This window comes from Columba livia, chromosome 3 (assembly GCF_036013475.1).
Source record: "Columba livia isolate bColLiv1 breed racing homer chromosome 3, bColLiv1.pat.W.v2, whole genome shotgun sequence".
NCBI classification, from domain to species: Eukaryota; Metazoa; Chordata; class Aves; order Columbiformes; family Columbidae; genus Columba; species Columba livia.
The window spans coordinates 120705768-120723711 of NC_088604.1; the positions used below are offsets into that span (position 1 = coordinate 120705768).

The 17944-nt window shown below is 39.7% G+C and overlaps 1 protein-coding gene across 8 annotated transcripts in view; it reads right to left on the bottom strand.

The window, feature by feature from the left end:
- Positions 1-215: 215 nt before the first annotated feature.
- Positions 216-17944, bottom strand: part of ACYP2 (acylphosphatase 2) — a 32787-nt gene continuing 15058 nt past the window's right edge. For all 8 annotated transcript variants that reach the window (XM_013370690.3, XM_013370689.3, XM_021280475.2 and 5 more), the window contains exon 4: positions 216-826. In XM_013370690.3, coding sequence (XP_013226144.2) covers positions 712-826 — 115 coding nt within the window. In that variant the 3' untranslated portion in view covers positions 216-711. The remainder of the gene's footprint in view (positions 827-17944) is intronic.

Sequence of the window (17944 nt, forward strand, 5' to 3'; positions counted from 1 at the left end):
GGAGCAAATACACATCCATAAGGAAGAGAGCTGAAACCTTCAATTTTAGTAAGAACATCAAAAAAGCAAAGAGATCAAGACACCCCTTACAGTCAGTATGTATGTAAGCTGTGGGTAGACAAGGAAAAGCAGGTGAGAAGCCACACTTTTATCATCTTGTTCCAAGACTTATCCGCATTGTTATAGAGTTTTAAACCAGAGCTGGTTAGACAATCTTAGTTTGAGGCAACGTTTATTTTAAGTCATCACTATGTCTTAACTAATTATCACAAATAACTTGATCTGTAATACAGAGCTGTTAGGATAGATTCCTCAGTGCTCCAGTTCTGTAGTTAGGTATTTTTGGTGAGATTACAAACAGCAGAACTTGAATTTATTATTTTGTATGTAAAATATGAATCACAGTGTAAAGATGAGGTTCCATATAGTTATATATAACATGTATCATTGTGCAAAATAATCACTAACAATTTATATAGCTTTCCAGATGTAATAAATTAGGCATTGGCATTTTAGATACTAGAGATTGACATTCATCATGTAAATGTCTAACATAGCAACTAAAATTCTTACTTCATGGGAACAGGGACCATTTATATTTATCTCTAGTACAGAAAGCATCCAAATGCTCTTGTGACAGTCTATGGAGGCACAGCAACCCATCATGCAGCAGAAACATCATAGTTTTGTGCTTAGTGATGTTTTCTCCCGTCAGTATCGAGTGCTAAATCCTGAGAAGTCAAGCTTGGAAATCTCCTTTTCATTGGAAAAGTTTGTTCGGTCTATGCGAGAACTTGGGCTTCCAACTTTACTGAGCCAGGACTTCCTGCAAGGAAAACGAGAGGGTCAGCATTTAAAGAACGTTCAGTCCTTTCCTGTTTACCCTTCCTTCCTCCTTTTAAAGCAAACCCCCCTATTTAAAAGGTGTCAATATTTCAAAAAGTATTACAGAATATTAAACAAGGCCGCAGCTGACTAAAGGCTAAAGCACATTTACTGTAATGACCCCTTTTATGTGCTTATTAATAGCACTGAAATAGGTAAATAGTAGCTTTGTGGTTTCAATACTACTAGCAAGGACCTAAAAACCATTCTAATTAAAAAACAGGTGCACAAACACTTGATGTGCAGCAGAAAAAATGCTTACAGAGAGCTTTATTTACAAAAAAATACTTCCTCTGTATTTTCTGTTGTTCTAAAGCCTCAAACAGAAAAGAGAAAGCATTTTAGCGTACCATGGTTAAGCAGAAATATTTCCAGATATTTTTTATAACTTTAATGATGCATAAACTGACAGAGATTCATAACTATCATTATCATATAATACATATATCATTATCATATATATCATTATTCCAGTATGAAGACCATAAGTTGTCTTATGAACAGTTATATTAATTGATCCATTGAAAAAACCCATGCTATTATAAAATGCAATGTTCTTGCAGTCAAACTTAATCATTGTGTCTTTATGAAAATTGCACATAAAGGTTGCTTATCTCGAGCCAGCAAAGCACACCTGAGGTATAGAACTGTACCATGTTACAGACCCTATGTGACAAGATTTTGTTTTTCAGAGAATTTTTGACACAAGGTCACATCACAAAATATCTCCAGTGTCGCAGCTAGTTATCAGAGATGAGCTCAGCTGCAACACCAGCACGTAGGGCTGGAGCTCACCATTTATAGCATCATTTTCAGGCTCCCTGCTGCTCCCCACTTCTCCTGGGCAGTGAAAACCCCGCACTGTGCTTGGCACACAGGACAGGTCTGATCCAAACCAGGACATTCCTTAAATTACTCTGTGACAGGACAGTCTGAAGCTCACTCTTCTATAAGTGTGTTAAATGATGTATTTCTAAAGCTACAGCGCTTCGGAGAGTCTGGAACAACAGCCAGTCTCCAAACAGCCGTTTCCTACCACGTTTTATTTCTCTCAGACTGGCCCCATCTGCCACAGCTGGGCTGCTCACAAAAGCCCCCAACCCAAACCCACACAACGTGCCCACACACACCTCACAGCCTGGGCTCTGCAGCCGCTCTGAAAACACGCATTTACCCATGTTCTGGATTTCACCTCCTCACCTGGTTAGGACAAACAGCTTCCCAGACAGACTTAATGCGCTTTCTCCATCCCCATATTCATGGTGGCTCCTTCCGAGGGGTTTAAACAAGCGCATCCATCAACCTTGTCCCCTTATTTCATGATCTAAACCAAACCTTGCTGAGTGACTCTGGCTTGTTACCGAGGCAACCGGGCTCTCTCCACTCAACTTATTATTGGAAAACGCCATCTGAAGAGCTGGTTCCGCACTGTCCTGATTTATCTCCTGGCTGTGTGCAGTATCGCGGCCCTGGGGCACAGGCACACGTGCACACCTGGGAATGGCTCCCAACCACGCCTGACCAGGGCCCATCCAACCCACGTCCTCTGCAAATGCTATTTAAGGAGCCTCTTGTCATACAAGATAATATCTTTCTTACACAGCTCTAAAAACATCATGCTTTGAATGCTACCAACAGTAGAGGAACTTTATTTCCCTGAATAAGATTAAAAGAACCACCAAACCAAAAACCACACCACTGAAATCTCTGCTATAAAACATGTTTCTCTAAAATAAATGGCTTGGTTGCCACTATTCTCCAACCAAAACATTTTCCTACTTTGATAAGAAAAAGGTAACTCTGATGCAGGAAGAAACCAGCCTTTCCACAGCAAACACACCAAACAAACAGCAAATGAACTACACATTTTCCCGTGCTAGACTATCAAACCATGGACATACACGGGATGCTTATGCAACAGTTCATTTATTGTATGCAAAAAGCCAAACTACTTTATCACAGGATTGGAGCGATTTACAGTCTACAGTGCTGGAAACAGACCTGAAAATTAGGGCATGAATACTTGGTGAGCTGGGCACAATTTGGGAAGTGTTTTTGTTTGTCTTCACCTTACGCACACTCGCAGTAGAACAAGAGCAATGTGTGCTTTTATTTACAGGGGGAGAAAATAAAGGCACCAGCTTGTTTATACTTTGTTTCCCTTTGTTTGCGATAAACTATTGGATAGAATGTTGCTTTTTGAAGATTTGTGTTTACATCTGGGTCAGTGTATAGACTAGGATTGCAAATATTTATAAGATACCTCCAAAATGTTGTTGTATCCTCAAACAGTGCTGTCAAGCTTCCATAAATCCTGATATTCAACTGTTTGCAGAAGAAGTGTGGAATTCTCCTTCAACTGCTGTTTGGCTGAGCTTTTGGGAAGAACTCAGCCATGGTTTTCAAGCTTTGCTCTACAATCCTACGGACTAGCAACGTTTTACTGGAAACTCTTGTTTCTGTCAACACAAGATTCACAGCTAAGTCAAGGCTCTAGCAACATCTGGGAGTTTGCTGCAGAGCCATTCCATTACCCTGCGCCTCTGCTCCTGCTGCCAGGGCCCACAAGTACAACAGGAACCTGGAAATCAAGGGTTCAGCGTTGTTGTGGAAAAAGGTAAAAGCCTCAGTAACAAAAGCATGCTTGAAAATATTAGATTTTGACATGATTTGAATCACTGTGGCCTGGAAAAAACCCAACACGTTCAGCATTTTAGCTTTAGCAAAAGTGATCAAGGTCTCAGTAGGGCAAAGAAAACACGTTCTCAAGTAAACACATGAGGGATCCTGGGGAGAACCCTTGGAAGAATTACTAACATTTTAGAGCAGGATAAGGTCAGAGGACCCAAGCAATATGTACAGCCCTAATTCCCCTACTGACTTTCATCCTCTGCTCCTAGTCATTATTTCAGCTCTCAAAACTAGGCTCTAGCTTGGGGTACAAAACCAAAGCCACCTGATCCAAAATACAGTTGTTTCTACTCAAGGAGCTTCTGTGCTGCAGCCAAGTGAAGCCTATTGGGCAAAGCACAAGGGAGGGGAATTTTAACACATTTATTAGAATGATCCCACCAGTGTCCACCAAATCAAAGCCAAGCGACAGGTTATTTCAGAGGATCCAGACCACCAGGCAAAGCCAGCAGCAGGCTAAGGACACAAGAAGCAGGCGCTGAAATGAAGCCGCCCGCCCAGGTTCTGGGCATCCCCACAGCCGGGATGTCTTGGCCAACTGCATCTTTAGCAGAAGTTTTGTAACTCTTTTAGAAAGAAGGGAAAGATATTCAATCAAAACGAGTGTTTGAGTGGGTATCGTTCAACACAGCTGCCAGATGAATGCTGTTAGCTTGTGTTTCTTGCCTGTCTGTCAGGCACTCGAGGCCAGCGCTTCGCCAGGGAACACAGGATGAGCTTTGCTTCCAGGTGCTACTCGGAACTAACATCCACAGCAAGGGCACATTAGCAGAATCTGACAGAGATATTGTGTCACACAATACAGAATAAGCTTCAAGTACATACTTTGTTATTGCATTTCTATTTATAAACTTGAGCAAAATGACATGTGTGCTAATGTTCCTCACACTGTGATATTGGCTAGATTTTCTTAATGTAACAAATGATCATTACTAGCTTGTATGAGCACAGAATTTGACCCTATGTACCTCAAATTTACTTTGTTATTCCAATCTATGTTAAATGTCTTCACCTCTTAATTTAAAGAGGAGGAATTATCCCAGAATGAATGAATTAAACCAAGTCTGAAGTTGTGGGGTTGTGCAAAGATCTGTTACAGATTTTCCTATTAACAGCTTTGGTAAACAAAGTAGAATTTAGTCATTTACTTACAACTTGGGATCATAAGTGTATTTTTATTAAAAAGTTATCAGAATACCTCTTTGTTGAAAGCACCTTAGGCAAGTCACATTTGGCTTCTTTCACAGACCTTATCAGAAATAAACTACATAGCGTTGCAAAAATTTGTTCCAACAAAGAGTAAAGAAGTAAATGAAAAGTAAACCCAAATTCAGCCATTTCAGTGACTCCAAGCAGCTTTTATGTCCACACTGACCTACAGAAAGTACCAGACAAAAGTGAACTTCCCATTAAGCTTTTGTCCTGTCTTTCCAAAGCAGCAAACATACCAAGCAAGCCCAAAGCAGCAGAAAGGTCTATTGTATTTTTTCCCCTGTGATGTGTCTGTCTCTACAGGGTACGATTTGGCTCACAAGGCAGACTGGGAATTTTGGCTAACCCCACAGAATGCAACTGGAAGTTAGTTCTCATTCCACATCTATTAAATCTAAAGGCCACGGGAAGCTGCAATAAGGAAGAACTGTTGCTGTTTTCAGGCTGCTGGAAAAGAAAAGCTGGTTTTAATGCTTAGGAACTGCTGAGCGCTCATCACTCATGTAAACTGCATTCAAAACAAACAGCTGGACTCTTAACACAGAGCAAAGTAGTATTGCCTCTGCCCATCCATTCCATACCTGAAGATGTGAATTAGACCCCTACCTCGGGCACTTCAAAGCCATGCTATTGGAAGACCACCGAATGATCACACTTTGACCAATTCAAGTTTTACTCAAAATCCATTCCACTATACAGCGTGGTCAAAATAAACCAGCCCGGTTGCAGCCAGCCAGCTGGAGAATTGCCATCAAAGCACCGTGCACCCACAGCCCAGGAGAGCGCTCAGGGACCACAGAACTGCACATGACAAGTGCAACCGCACATTGGAAAAACAACGCTTTTCTGTTCTCTGGTAAGAGAGACAGACTAAAAGCCACACAAGGACCAACCCACAGCTTACCATGCTTGCTGTATTCTCTATGTAATTCTCAGAAGGCAGATTTACACAGAAAAACACAGATTAATTTATTACACAAGAACAAAACATAAGACCAGACCAAAACACAGTGAAATTCCTTCAAGCACCACTGGGATTCTTGCTATTTTCCTCAAAATTCTCCCTTACTTTACAAGTGCTTAGCACGGTTAATACTGAAACAGAGACTAACCAAGAAGTTGCAAACTGGCCATTTCCAATTTAAAAAGTGAGATTTTAACAGGGAAGCATCACAACTTCAAAAATCACAATGCTATAGAGTACTGAGCAAGTCTGAGGGAGATTATCATTCTTCCTTTTATCTATAGCTTGACAAAGGTGTTTTGAAGTTTCCTTGTTAAGCATTCAGCTAGCTCAGGTCTGTTTTCCCACTGACTTTACACTGTGTGATTTAATTTGGTAATTTAAGTGGCACATTTTCAAAGGAAGCAGCTACACCCATCTTTTTGACCTGCAATCCCAAGGAGCGTTTTTTAAAAGCAACTGTGGTATAAAATAGTAGATGTTTTAATATATGAAAAGAACAGGAAAATGTTTTAATAATATTATATTAGAGAGCACAACTGTTCAGAAAAGCACAAAGTAGATTATACCAGTTAATAGTCTGCTTAAGTTCTACACAATGAGAAAAATCTGGGCTTTGTCAAGACTTGCTTTTATAATGCTCTATTTTTCTTTTGCATGATAAATATAGCTACAATAAGGAGGAAGCAAAAGATTAACATAAGGATATGTTACAGCTACTATGTTCTTTACTTGACAAGGGCCCTGCAGAACACGCTCTCCAGGTGAGCCCAGTATGGTATGTTTATGGGGAAGGTAACATCGAACCCATGGTATGCAAGGTGTGTATTTACCATTCCCTGGAAATTAAATCCCCTTTGCAATCGATTCAATGTGTTACCAAGAACTAGGATTTGTTGATATGTATTATTTGCTTCCATAAATACCAGAAACAGACCTTGCATTTAAAAAGTGAGATACTCCCCCAGACCAGCCTGTCTGCTCTGCCCTGAGGTCAAGGTCTGGACAAACAGCAGCCAAGGCTGCAGGGACAGACAGACGCGCCCAACCTCTGCCACGCTGCCCGACAGAGGAACAGACACACAGACCTTATGGCAGCGACCACACCGTCATATTCCAGAGTTGTATTTCAGTTACCCTAAGGAAATTATTTTCATTCTTTAACATATTCCTTCATGATGTTTTCCTTATGACTTCAGAGACATTAAAAATACAATTCCTGAAAGACCAGATATAGGGATTGTTTTTCTCAACTGACTTTAAGTTCCACAAATTTATCATTTCACTTGTGGGCACTTTGGCTTCAAGTCCCTAAAATGACACAGGCTATCTTGTAGGTCCCTATGAAATACATCATCTAAAGAAGCCTTCCCAGTCACGATCCCAAACTGCTTCAATAGGAGATACTTTTGATACACCAGCTGAGATCTTGAGTAACAGAGCGCCAAAAATAACTCAGTCATAAGATACTTGATTTCCTACACATCTACCTTATTCAAATCTGTTTTATAGCATCTCTAATTGTTAGGCTTTATATTTTCTGTATCATGAAGAGCTCAATAGACACACGTATCATTCGGATGAGCCTGAGCTGTGCTGCAAGTGCCCCCGTGGCCCAGTCCAGTGCTGTGCTCTATGAACTATCACTGGGTATACTCACTCAGCAGAAATAAACACACGGAACAGCAGAGCTCCAAGCTAGTTGAGGAAGCCATCAGAGCATGAACATGTATTTTGGTTCAATGCCTTGTTCTGGAAGAAAACTTATTTTAAACAAGGCTCTTAATATTTATTGAAATAGTATCTGATACATGTTTTTGCTATTCAGTGGTTCCTGTGCTAGACTACACTGTATTCTCATTACACTTGTTCTTTAGATTATTTCTCTAAAAAAAATGCTTTCCTGTTCATTTGCAACAGTAATAAAATGGATGAAGAAATAGATATTTCTACAAAAATCCTACCAAAATAAATCCAGACTAGAAATCCTAAACTATCACCTTCTCAAGGCAACTATGGTACCTGCTACTTCAAGTTACCACTTACAGGAAGCAAACGAGATTTACTGATCTTTTTTAAAAATTATTATTATTAGGAGGATAAAGGTCTTGTTCTTTCCTCCTAAACTTTCCATTAGTTTTGGACAACTTCCTGTTGGCTTATTAGAACCTGCCCCTTTAGCAGTACCTTTTTATTTTGGGGTGTTGAGAGCTTCAGACTTCAAACCCCAGAATAAAAGCAGAATTCCACTGAAGACAGCATCCTATTTCTACTGAAGTCAATGGTGACACTTCTAATGAGGACAGCAAGATAGACTTGACTTCTGTTTTTACAAAATTTAAGCAAAGTTCTACTACTACATGCAAGAAAAACATCTAAAAAAGCCAAGGAAACTGTGGAAGACAACTGGTGCACACTATTTTCAAGTATTCCTAACTGGGTGTTGTTAATAACTATTAATAGGCACCTTGTCCTGCACAAAATTTGAATTTTGTCCCTTCCGCTTCACGCAGTCTGAGCTACCAGAACAGAAACGTGCAGCAGGAGGCAACCTGGGAAACAGACTGCTTGGGTCAACATTAATAGACCCAGGAAACGCTTCTCCAACTCATTAAATGTGCAGTGAGCTGGGCAATGCTCTCCGCTGCTAAGAATTGCCATTTTAGAAAGCAGAGTGACCCTTTTTTTTAGGATAACTGCATATTTCTCTGGCATGGGTATCCACTGGCTATTGATGCATCTGAATTTCTGTAATATTTGCTAGTGCAAATAATGTGTTTGGTTTCTGTTCAATGGTTTAAAAACACATTTTCAGAAGAACTATGGGCAATGGGCTCAGAATGTATGCTTAGTAACGAAACACTAAGGTTTTGTTTTAAATAACCAGTAAGTGTTAGGTAAAATCAGCTCTCTGCTTTTTGATGTATATAATTAAGTATATTAGCTATTAGATTTTCAAGAGCATTGCTCAGCCAATGCCACCTAACTACTGTCTCTCACAAAGGTCGTTTGTAATAGTAAAGCAAGAGTAATATTTTGTAATTTCTTAATATACATCAGGTTTTGATATTTTGTGAAATGCTTGGTAAGAAAAGAATTACTGGCAAAGTATAAATATGTTCCTAAAGCCATAAATCTTCCTTTTTTTCATGTTTCTCTAAAGCTTCAGGGGCTGTCAGGAGGTATCAAACATCTCATTTGTTTTCTGTGATTTATGCCATTTCCTCCCTTCCCCTTTGCGAGCCGTGGCTGTGCCTGGCCAGCCCGGGCAGCCGGACCTGCTTCTCCTCATTTCCACACCGCAGGGACTGCGGAGCTGTGGTAACGTCAGCTGAGAACTGCCAAACAAATCCTAGCAAACCTGTCATTTCACCAGCAGCTAATTTTGCTGAAATCTGTTAGGCACAAATATTTCATGAGTATTACGCATGACAAGAATGCAGGTTTTGTAGCTAATTGCCAGTGCTTCATTAATGCAAGACAGGATGAGCACTGAATGAGTTACTAGGTGCTTCCAGCAACAGGGACTTCCAAAGGCAGGGAGTCCAAATGCATTGAAGACTGGCAGGTTTCCTAGAATAAAACCTCTCAGAAGGCACAGGTTCTCTTTCAACTTGCTCATGAAGGTCTGTTTGGCCATTTATAAAATCACAGAGAATAAAACATGTTTTCCTTTTTTGCGACACCAAGACCTTAGAAGCAAAGTGATCAAACTAATAATTTAGGGGGAAGAGTTATGCAAGCTTACAAACACGAGCAGCATATGATTAGTGGAGTTGTTGTAAGATTATTTCACAAAATTAATGTCAGAACAGTTCACCTCATTTTATACAAAACAAGAATATGCTCCAGCTTCTTTGTCATCCAAAAAAAATAGCCCAAACACTTTATACAAATCATATCCGTTAAATAAGAACTTCCTATTACAACAGCTGCAATGAAATTCAAGATATCGTCTACATCAGCTGTACAGAGTGGCTAGACCACAGATTTGGCTCCAGATAAAGACACTAAAAGCCTTCTAGATATTGGGATGCCCATTCAGAGATAAGCGAGGCCTGATTTTTAAGAATATTTACGATTATACGACAGATTTCATCACCAAACAGACGTAACTGAGATCAGGAGGCAGCTCAGCACCCAGCACTTCTGCAAGTCACGTTCCAGAGTCCCAAACTGGCTACCAGTAAAAGGACAAAACCCGAGATCATGTATGAAAAACCTCATCTACATTACTAGACTGACATCACAGTGGGAATCTATGGCAGAAGAAATCCTCACCTTTACAGCAGCATTCAGCAGTCTCAGTCAGTCATTACACATAGTGTAGATGAGAATCTATACAGAGCTAGATTCTTACTGTGTCACTTCTAGACAGAATATATTCTCAAATATAAGTTTCCAAATCCAAAGACCCACATTTTCAAAAATCAGGGTCAGACAACATCCCCCAAACTATGGAATATCAACACTATCTTCATCACCAGAGCACATTTCCTCTTGGACACACACACCAAACCACAAGCTAAATTATTCAGGAACACTAAACAACTCCAGGAGGCTGGAAATCCTGGCACTCAGAGTCAAGAGAAGGCAAAATCCAGCCACCAAGGACTTGTGCTGGCAGTTCAGACAGCAAATGCTTGTAATGCTGATTCTAAGAATTAAACATACGTAATGCCATAAACAATCCAGTACACACTTGTTGACTCACTTTTTGTTGCAATGCAGGGAATTTAGCCACAGAACTTCCATTAGAATTATGTAAAACATATGTCCAGCTCTCCTGCACTTCTGCAAAACTCTCCAGGTCTGCTGTGTAGCATCAATAAAGCAACAACACTATTGCAAGATGAGTTCCTACATTTAACTTGGCTCTCCTGCTCCTTCGTTACATGACAAATATAACATTCCAAGTATAAGAGCTGTAGTTATTACAAAGGTGCCTGCAAGTACGAAAATAAAGCATCTCTACTCTTATTAGAGAACAACATTTTTTTTATAATATAAAGCAGCAAACCAGATTTTTATTTAATTAAAACAGTACATCCGTTTTGGCTTTAAACTTAATACAGGATGTTACAGTCTTGCCTACATATTTTTTGGTTTACTTAAACAATGGAAACGACTTCATAATTCAAGCATTGACAGATCTTTTACTACCATGGTACAAATCATTCTGTTCTTTTATTATCCCTTGCTTTAATCATAGAAACAACCTACACTCCCATTTATGCAATTTTGCATATTTATCTATATATTCTGGTACAGTATGTAGAAAAATACTACCACATTTTAATTTATCCCCCAAAACAGATAAAACTCCACATTTCAGCTTTAAAGTAATTTTCACCCCATTTTGGTTTTAATTGTTGGACATTTTTCATGACTTGGCTTTCCAAAACTGGACGACAAAGCCCCAGAATCCATAAGCAATGAAGGGTGCATTTCCTATTTCAGTGAACAGTGCTTCATCCTCCAGGTGCAGCGAAGATCTGCGAGAGCCAACCACCCACCTCAGTAGCTTTCTAATCAGGGTATTCACTTCTAAAAATTAACCCAAGAGCCTGCTCCATTACAAATATACCCAAACAACTGGTAAGCATATCTCAATACAACCCAAGGATTAAGTATATCTGTTCATGAAATCTGGATTGAGCTTCTTAGACAGAAATCCAGTATGAACTTGAAGAGACAACACCCTTTTTAATCCACACAAAAGGCAACATGATTACAGCTGAGATTCAGAGTATCATTAAATATTGATATCTCCTGCTTTGCCTTGCTCTTACAGCAAGCAGCAAAACCACAGAAACAAAGCCAGAAACCCCGCCCAACTAAGCAAATTCTAATTGATGGTTTAAATAAAGAAACAAAAAAGAGCCCCTAAGACTGCTCTCCATAGACCTTTCACAACATACAGAACATGGGTTTTATTGGGAAAAAAGGTCACACGTTTTCCCCAGATATACAATTGATACACCGCTGGTATGACCAGCAAAGACCAACGAGGAAACAGAGAATCCCTGAACAACAGAGCACTTGGAAGAGAAAACCTTGTTTTTTACCAAAACATGTACACAACCCTTACAAGATTAAGAAAAAAAAGTCATATGGAAGACCCTAATGAGAACAAATTACCAGACCAGGAAACTATGCATAAACAATTCAGGCCTTGATCTCTATGGACAGTTTTAATACAATTACATTTACAATGTGCATATAAGATGAAAATGATTACACGGCTGTAGCTTTAACATGAACCATAAGCAGTTCCAAATTGCTACGTTTAAATAGAACAGCCCCACAATCCTGATAGAAACCTGGCTGGACACCAAGCCCAAACATAGGCAAAAATGCAAAGGGGGATGCAAAGAGCCCGTAACTCCAAATAACGGGGAGCTTTCCAATTCATTTACATGTGGAAGAATCTTTTTGAGCCTCCAGTTTTCCCTCCGCCTCTACTCCTGTTACGCTCACAAATCAAGGCTCCCTGGCCACATAGAAACTTTATTGTACAACTTGAGCGCTGGGAACACAGCTCGAATTTATGTTGCTCGCCATTACCTCCACCAGCAAGTTCTGAGAGGCTAAAATGTGATAAAGAATACCTAAATCTCTGTTTTATGATATTACTACATAGCATTCCGAAATGAACTTCCCGATATGTTTTTACAGCCAATTCCAAGTCCCAAGTAACTACTTATTTACTGTTCTTTGGGGCAGCCCAGTGATTTTTGGAAGAGGCTACATTTGCCAGGGAATGCAAAACACGTCCCTTAGGGCAGAATTCCTGCAGATAACAAAACTGTTGCAAGATAGATGCTGGTTAGAGGATACAAATCACTTCAGGTCAAAGATTTTTTTTAAGACAGTTATTTTCATTATTACTATATGTACATTCACCGCCTTTGTAAACAGGTGAATCTTTGTTCACGAAGTTGTACATCCTCCCTAACCTTACAGCACTTCCACTGTCAGCTAGGAGGATTTTCTGACCTTGTAAGGAAAAAACATTAATTAACATGTTGAATGTATTGTTTCACTTTCTAAACTGACATCTAAAACATCACTACAGACCAGACGTCCAAATCACTACAAACACTGGCCAGCTTCAGTTCTTCAATGATGATTGGAATTTTCAATCTCCTACATTTTTAAAGAAATAGGAAAATCTTGGAAAATAATTGTATTAATAACGTACTGATATTTACTTCAAAAATTAAAAAAAACAGGGTATTTTATTTTGCCACAAACAAGGCACTGAAAGCTTTGAAGAATTCAACAGTTAAAATAATTACTTACATACTTTTAATATGCTTTATAATTGCATGAGAACTTTCATTCATTTAGTCAGACATACATAATTATTAACTATGATCCAAACAAGTAGGGACATGCAAAAAACAATGTTTCTTTCAGAAGAATTTCACCTACATTGGTACGCCACTACTAATACACCCAAATTATAACAAGACTCTTGTATGATATTAAGGGCAGAATTACTGTTTGAATGCTTTAATCTGACAGAATTAGAGTTAACACAAGACATCTTCATGGTGGAGATCATTTCTTGGAAATATTTCCAACTAGGGTCAAGTTTGTCTTACACAGACACTAATTAAAAGATGTTTAAAACCCTGCTTGACTGAAAACAAATCAAAAAGCAGTGATTTGCAAGGGGGAACTGGAGTTTTGGAAGCCAGCCAGGATCAGGACAGCAGAGATGACAGAGCAGATCAGCAACCGTTTCATACTGAATCACATTTACCTCTGGCAACGTGATTATGCAAGTTCTTAGACCAATTAGCTATTTTAGTGGTACCTAAAAATGCACCGGGCTTTTTTAGAAGGGGCAGAGGTGGTCTGCCTCAAAACTGGAGCTGTCACACAACCAGAGGGCGACAGAGTGGGGGAGTCACATTGTTACTACCACTATTACTTGCTCTGTGAGTAGCAACTGCAGCATAACCCATCGAATTCAGCCAGCAGCACTCACAGCACCAATGAGTTCCACTTCCAGTTACTCAGAGTAGAGATACTACTTAAGGTATGTGGAAAAAAACCCCACAACAGTGGGAGGCAGAGGCTTCTACCTGTACTGCTGACACAAGGTATCATTAAAATTGTTAACACTGATTTTCTTTAAATGCTTCTGTTCTTCCTACTCATCCTACCTCTTCAAAACCCATACCACTTACCCACCAAAAAAATTCAGGATTCCTCTGGAGTTAAGTACTTCCACCCAGAACATGCATCCCTCAGTCCAGATGTGAGCTATGATTTGCATCCCCAAACTGTCATCTTATTTGAAAGTGTTCGTCAATATTAGCCACCAAAAGAAAACTGACATTTGGATTCATCTGTTTTCTCATGGCATTGATTCCCCTGCAAAGTACATGGACACCAGGATTCTACTAGTCCAACTGGTGAAAGAAATATCTAGAAGGCAAAAACGGATAGTGACTTCTACATACGCAAGTAGATTGACATCTAGTGTGAAAACACTGAACTACAAAGCCTGTATTGCACATAAACAAGGATGAATTTAAAAACAGTAAAAATACACATGTATGTTTAACTGACAAAAGAACCAAATCCTCCAAACACAGGCACTTTTTTCCCCCAAATAGCTACACAGAGAAAAAATACCAGTGAGTGAGGAAGTGTAACTTCTGAAAGATAAGTGAGGTGTTTGCCAAGAATCTTAAAAGCCACTGAGAGAATCAGGAAAGAAACTCAGGAAGACTGAGAATAGCACAGGCTCGCGGCTCAGGCAGAAGTACTCTTTCCAGCCTTGAATAAGGTAAGGTAGAAAAATTAAAGACAAGGGCAGAATGATTGCATGGTTTTAGTTTAACACCAAAAAAACGATCTTGAATGCCATCATTTCTGTGATGTAGGCCCAAAGACTGAGCAGGAGGGGTGTTAAATAGTCTCTGGACAACTATGCTCTTTAGCACAATGCATATAGCCACAAAAACCAAAGTATGTCATAGAACAGGTAAAAGGCTTTTCATAGACATCCCACTAAAGATCAAACTATAGTCAACTAAATTCTAGAGTAGCGACATCGATGCTAACTAACTCTAGTCAGAGATTCATTCCTGCAATGTAACCTCAAGTGGTTGTCACCTCTTCACTCTCACCAGAGTCCTGTCCAAGTTAATGGCAGCACTGGCAGAGATTTCAGACCTGAAGACATTTTCCTGGCAGTTTCAGTCATTCCAGTCCTATTTGCACCTCCTTGTCTGTAGTGATTTCGTAAAAGCAGTATCTGAAAAATAGTAGCTTAAAAAGCTGATAGCAGTGCATTCACGCTACAACTTAGCTTGACATCAACTCAATATTTAAACAACCGCCAGCTTCTAATGTTGCAGATATGACCAAAGGCTTGTTCTTACTCAGGAAAAGTTCAGACTCAAGGGAACCTCCGTGTGATGAATTGGAAGGGAGTGATGACTTTGGGATAAGCTCTGGAAATGGTAAATGCTTCTGGAAAAACAAAACAAAGAGGTGCTCACTGTGCCATGTTTGCAAGGGCACAGAGCAGAAAACTGTGAGCCTGGGCACTGAAATAAAACTCTCCTGACAGTAACTACACTGTACACATCAACTCAACCAGAAAATAGTTTCTTGGCACCATTTAAACCCTACAGAGTTCTAAAGGGAAAGCTAAAAAGAACTTGCTCAATACTAAAGACCTTGCCAATCTCAAATCTATCCAGTTTTTCTCCCCAAGCTGATGATTTTCAGAAACTGCAACCAGACTGAGTAAAATCTCTATCCTGTCAATTTTTGTTCTGTACTAGCAACCCAACAATGTGAAACTAACTGGAGAAACACCCAGTAGAGACCCACGATTGCACCCAAGATAACTACTCCAGAAACATACTGCAAACAAATGTAAATTACATCTTTTTGGAACAAACAGCTTAAGCTTTGTTTTCCTTGGGTATCTAACAGATCTAGGGGGCAAGTTTAGATTTACTTGACTCCATTCACCATATTTTACAGATTAGACATGTAATTTATAGTTCATAGCGTTACTTTCCAAGTTTATTCCTACCCAAATCAGTTTGTGTCATCTCCTCACACACTAATCCTGCCACTCTAAGTCCTCCCCTGCCAGCCCTACTTTGTGTACATGGATTTTCTCGCTGGACATGGGCGGTTTAAAGACCACTATAATTTAATGTGATAAAGAGGGGTTTTGTATGCAACTGTAGGAAGAGAAACAGAACACGACCAGAAATTAATGCATGTAGGGAAGGATATTTAATTATTTTCATCCTTTATCAGGAGAACTACACAAACTACACATCAGAACAAAATGGGCAACAAACCTGAACAGACATAGCACAGAACAAGAAATACCTAGAAACCATTCAAAATAGCCTTAGTTATCTCCTTTTCACTGAAGATTATTACCAATCCCACACATTCAGATTTATTAATCAAGTGCCAGAAAATAATGAGACCAGCTGAAATCTTGCAAGATCTTTAAAATAAAATTCAGAGGTTTTAAGTGCCTTTGGGCTTTGGCATTATCTTAAGAGCACCAACTATTTTCTCTGCAATATGCAAGGTGGGAAATCTTTATAGCAGAACTTTGATTCCCACATAGAAGGCTTGTATCAAGCACTAGGGCTGTAACAAAAAAACCTAAGTATTGTCACAAAAACCTTTAGTTGGCAATGCAATCAAGATGCAATCGCTGGGTCATTAGTGAATTAAATATTGTCAGTGTGCCTGAAGACAGGCTTCACAGATTGCTGCTGTTCTCTATAGAGTTAATTAACTAAAGACTAACCTTCCTTTCTAGACATTATTTTATTCACCAACTCAACCACACCAGATGTTATTTCCTAGAGAAACAGCCCTCTTCACATAATTTCTAAAGCTATACTCTTTTCTTCCACAGGAATTTAATTTTTCACCCTTCTTGAAAAAAAACAAACAAAAACTTTCCATTAAGACCCATATGCTTTGAAAAAATCCCTTTATGAGGCTGGCTTTATTTTTAATACATCACTAGATCACTTAAATTTCATCAAGGCAGAATTCCTTTGACATCCAGTCACTTTGTCTCGCTATAGGAGTATAAATGTGGCCAAAACTTCAATTTGAATTGCTACAAGAGGAACTTGTTTGCTGTTAAGCTGTAGTAGAGCCAGAACAACTGGGAGGGCAAAAGTGCCTGTGGATTTCAATGTCTGCTGGCCCCAAGGCAGCTGCTCTTCTTTCTACAGGAGAGTGACACAATTGGGGACAAACAAACAAACAAATCATTTAAAAGGACTTGATCCTCCTGCCAATCTTGCTCTTTCTTTGAGGTGGTTATATAACCAGAACCCTGGGTTTCGTCAGCTTTTAGAGCACTTCATCTTATGCCTCCCTCTTAAGTGAACTCCATCTCACTGCCCTCACCAGCTCCAAAGCTAAGAAAAAGATCTTTTCCTTCCTGTATCTATCCTGAAACATCAGCAAACAGCAGGCTCTTTGAAATACTGCCTAGAACAGTAATAATGCACTAGTTACTGTAAATGTGGTGATTTTTTCTCCTACAATAATTACTTAAATAAAAATGGGAACACGCAGGTCAGCCCTTGCGTTTTGTACCCCTGTATTTAGATACGACCTTGAGGTTGACTCCAAAAGTCGCTGGCGTGTTCCAGTGCTGATCCCCTTACAGAGCAGGGAGGCAGCTGGAGAGAAGGGCGTTACCAACCGCAGGGCTCTAAACAAGCAGCACCAACATTAACCCAAAACGGACGGCATGTTCCCCGGGCCGGCGAGCCCGCCTCACCTCTGCTCGTGTTCCCTTCACCGCTGCTCGCTTTCACTGGAGGATTTGCTTAATCTTCTGACCAGCTGAACATGACTGTTCTGGACTGTATTTTAGGAGGTGTAGATCAGAGAACTTATTTCTACCTAAAGACAGCTGCTGAAAATTAACACTTGCTACATACCAGATACACTTTATTGACATCAACACATCATTGAAAGTACTATAAATTCTCTGTCCTTTTCCACTTCGTCCTTTGAGGGTTTTTCTAACAACAGCAACAATAAGCAACTGCCTACCAGGGAAACTGCTGCTGCAAACACACACTACTGTGGAACACTGACTCACATTAACCAAAGGGACTATGTATTTACTGCCCTTGGGGCTCTGGTATTTCTGTTCCT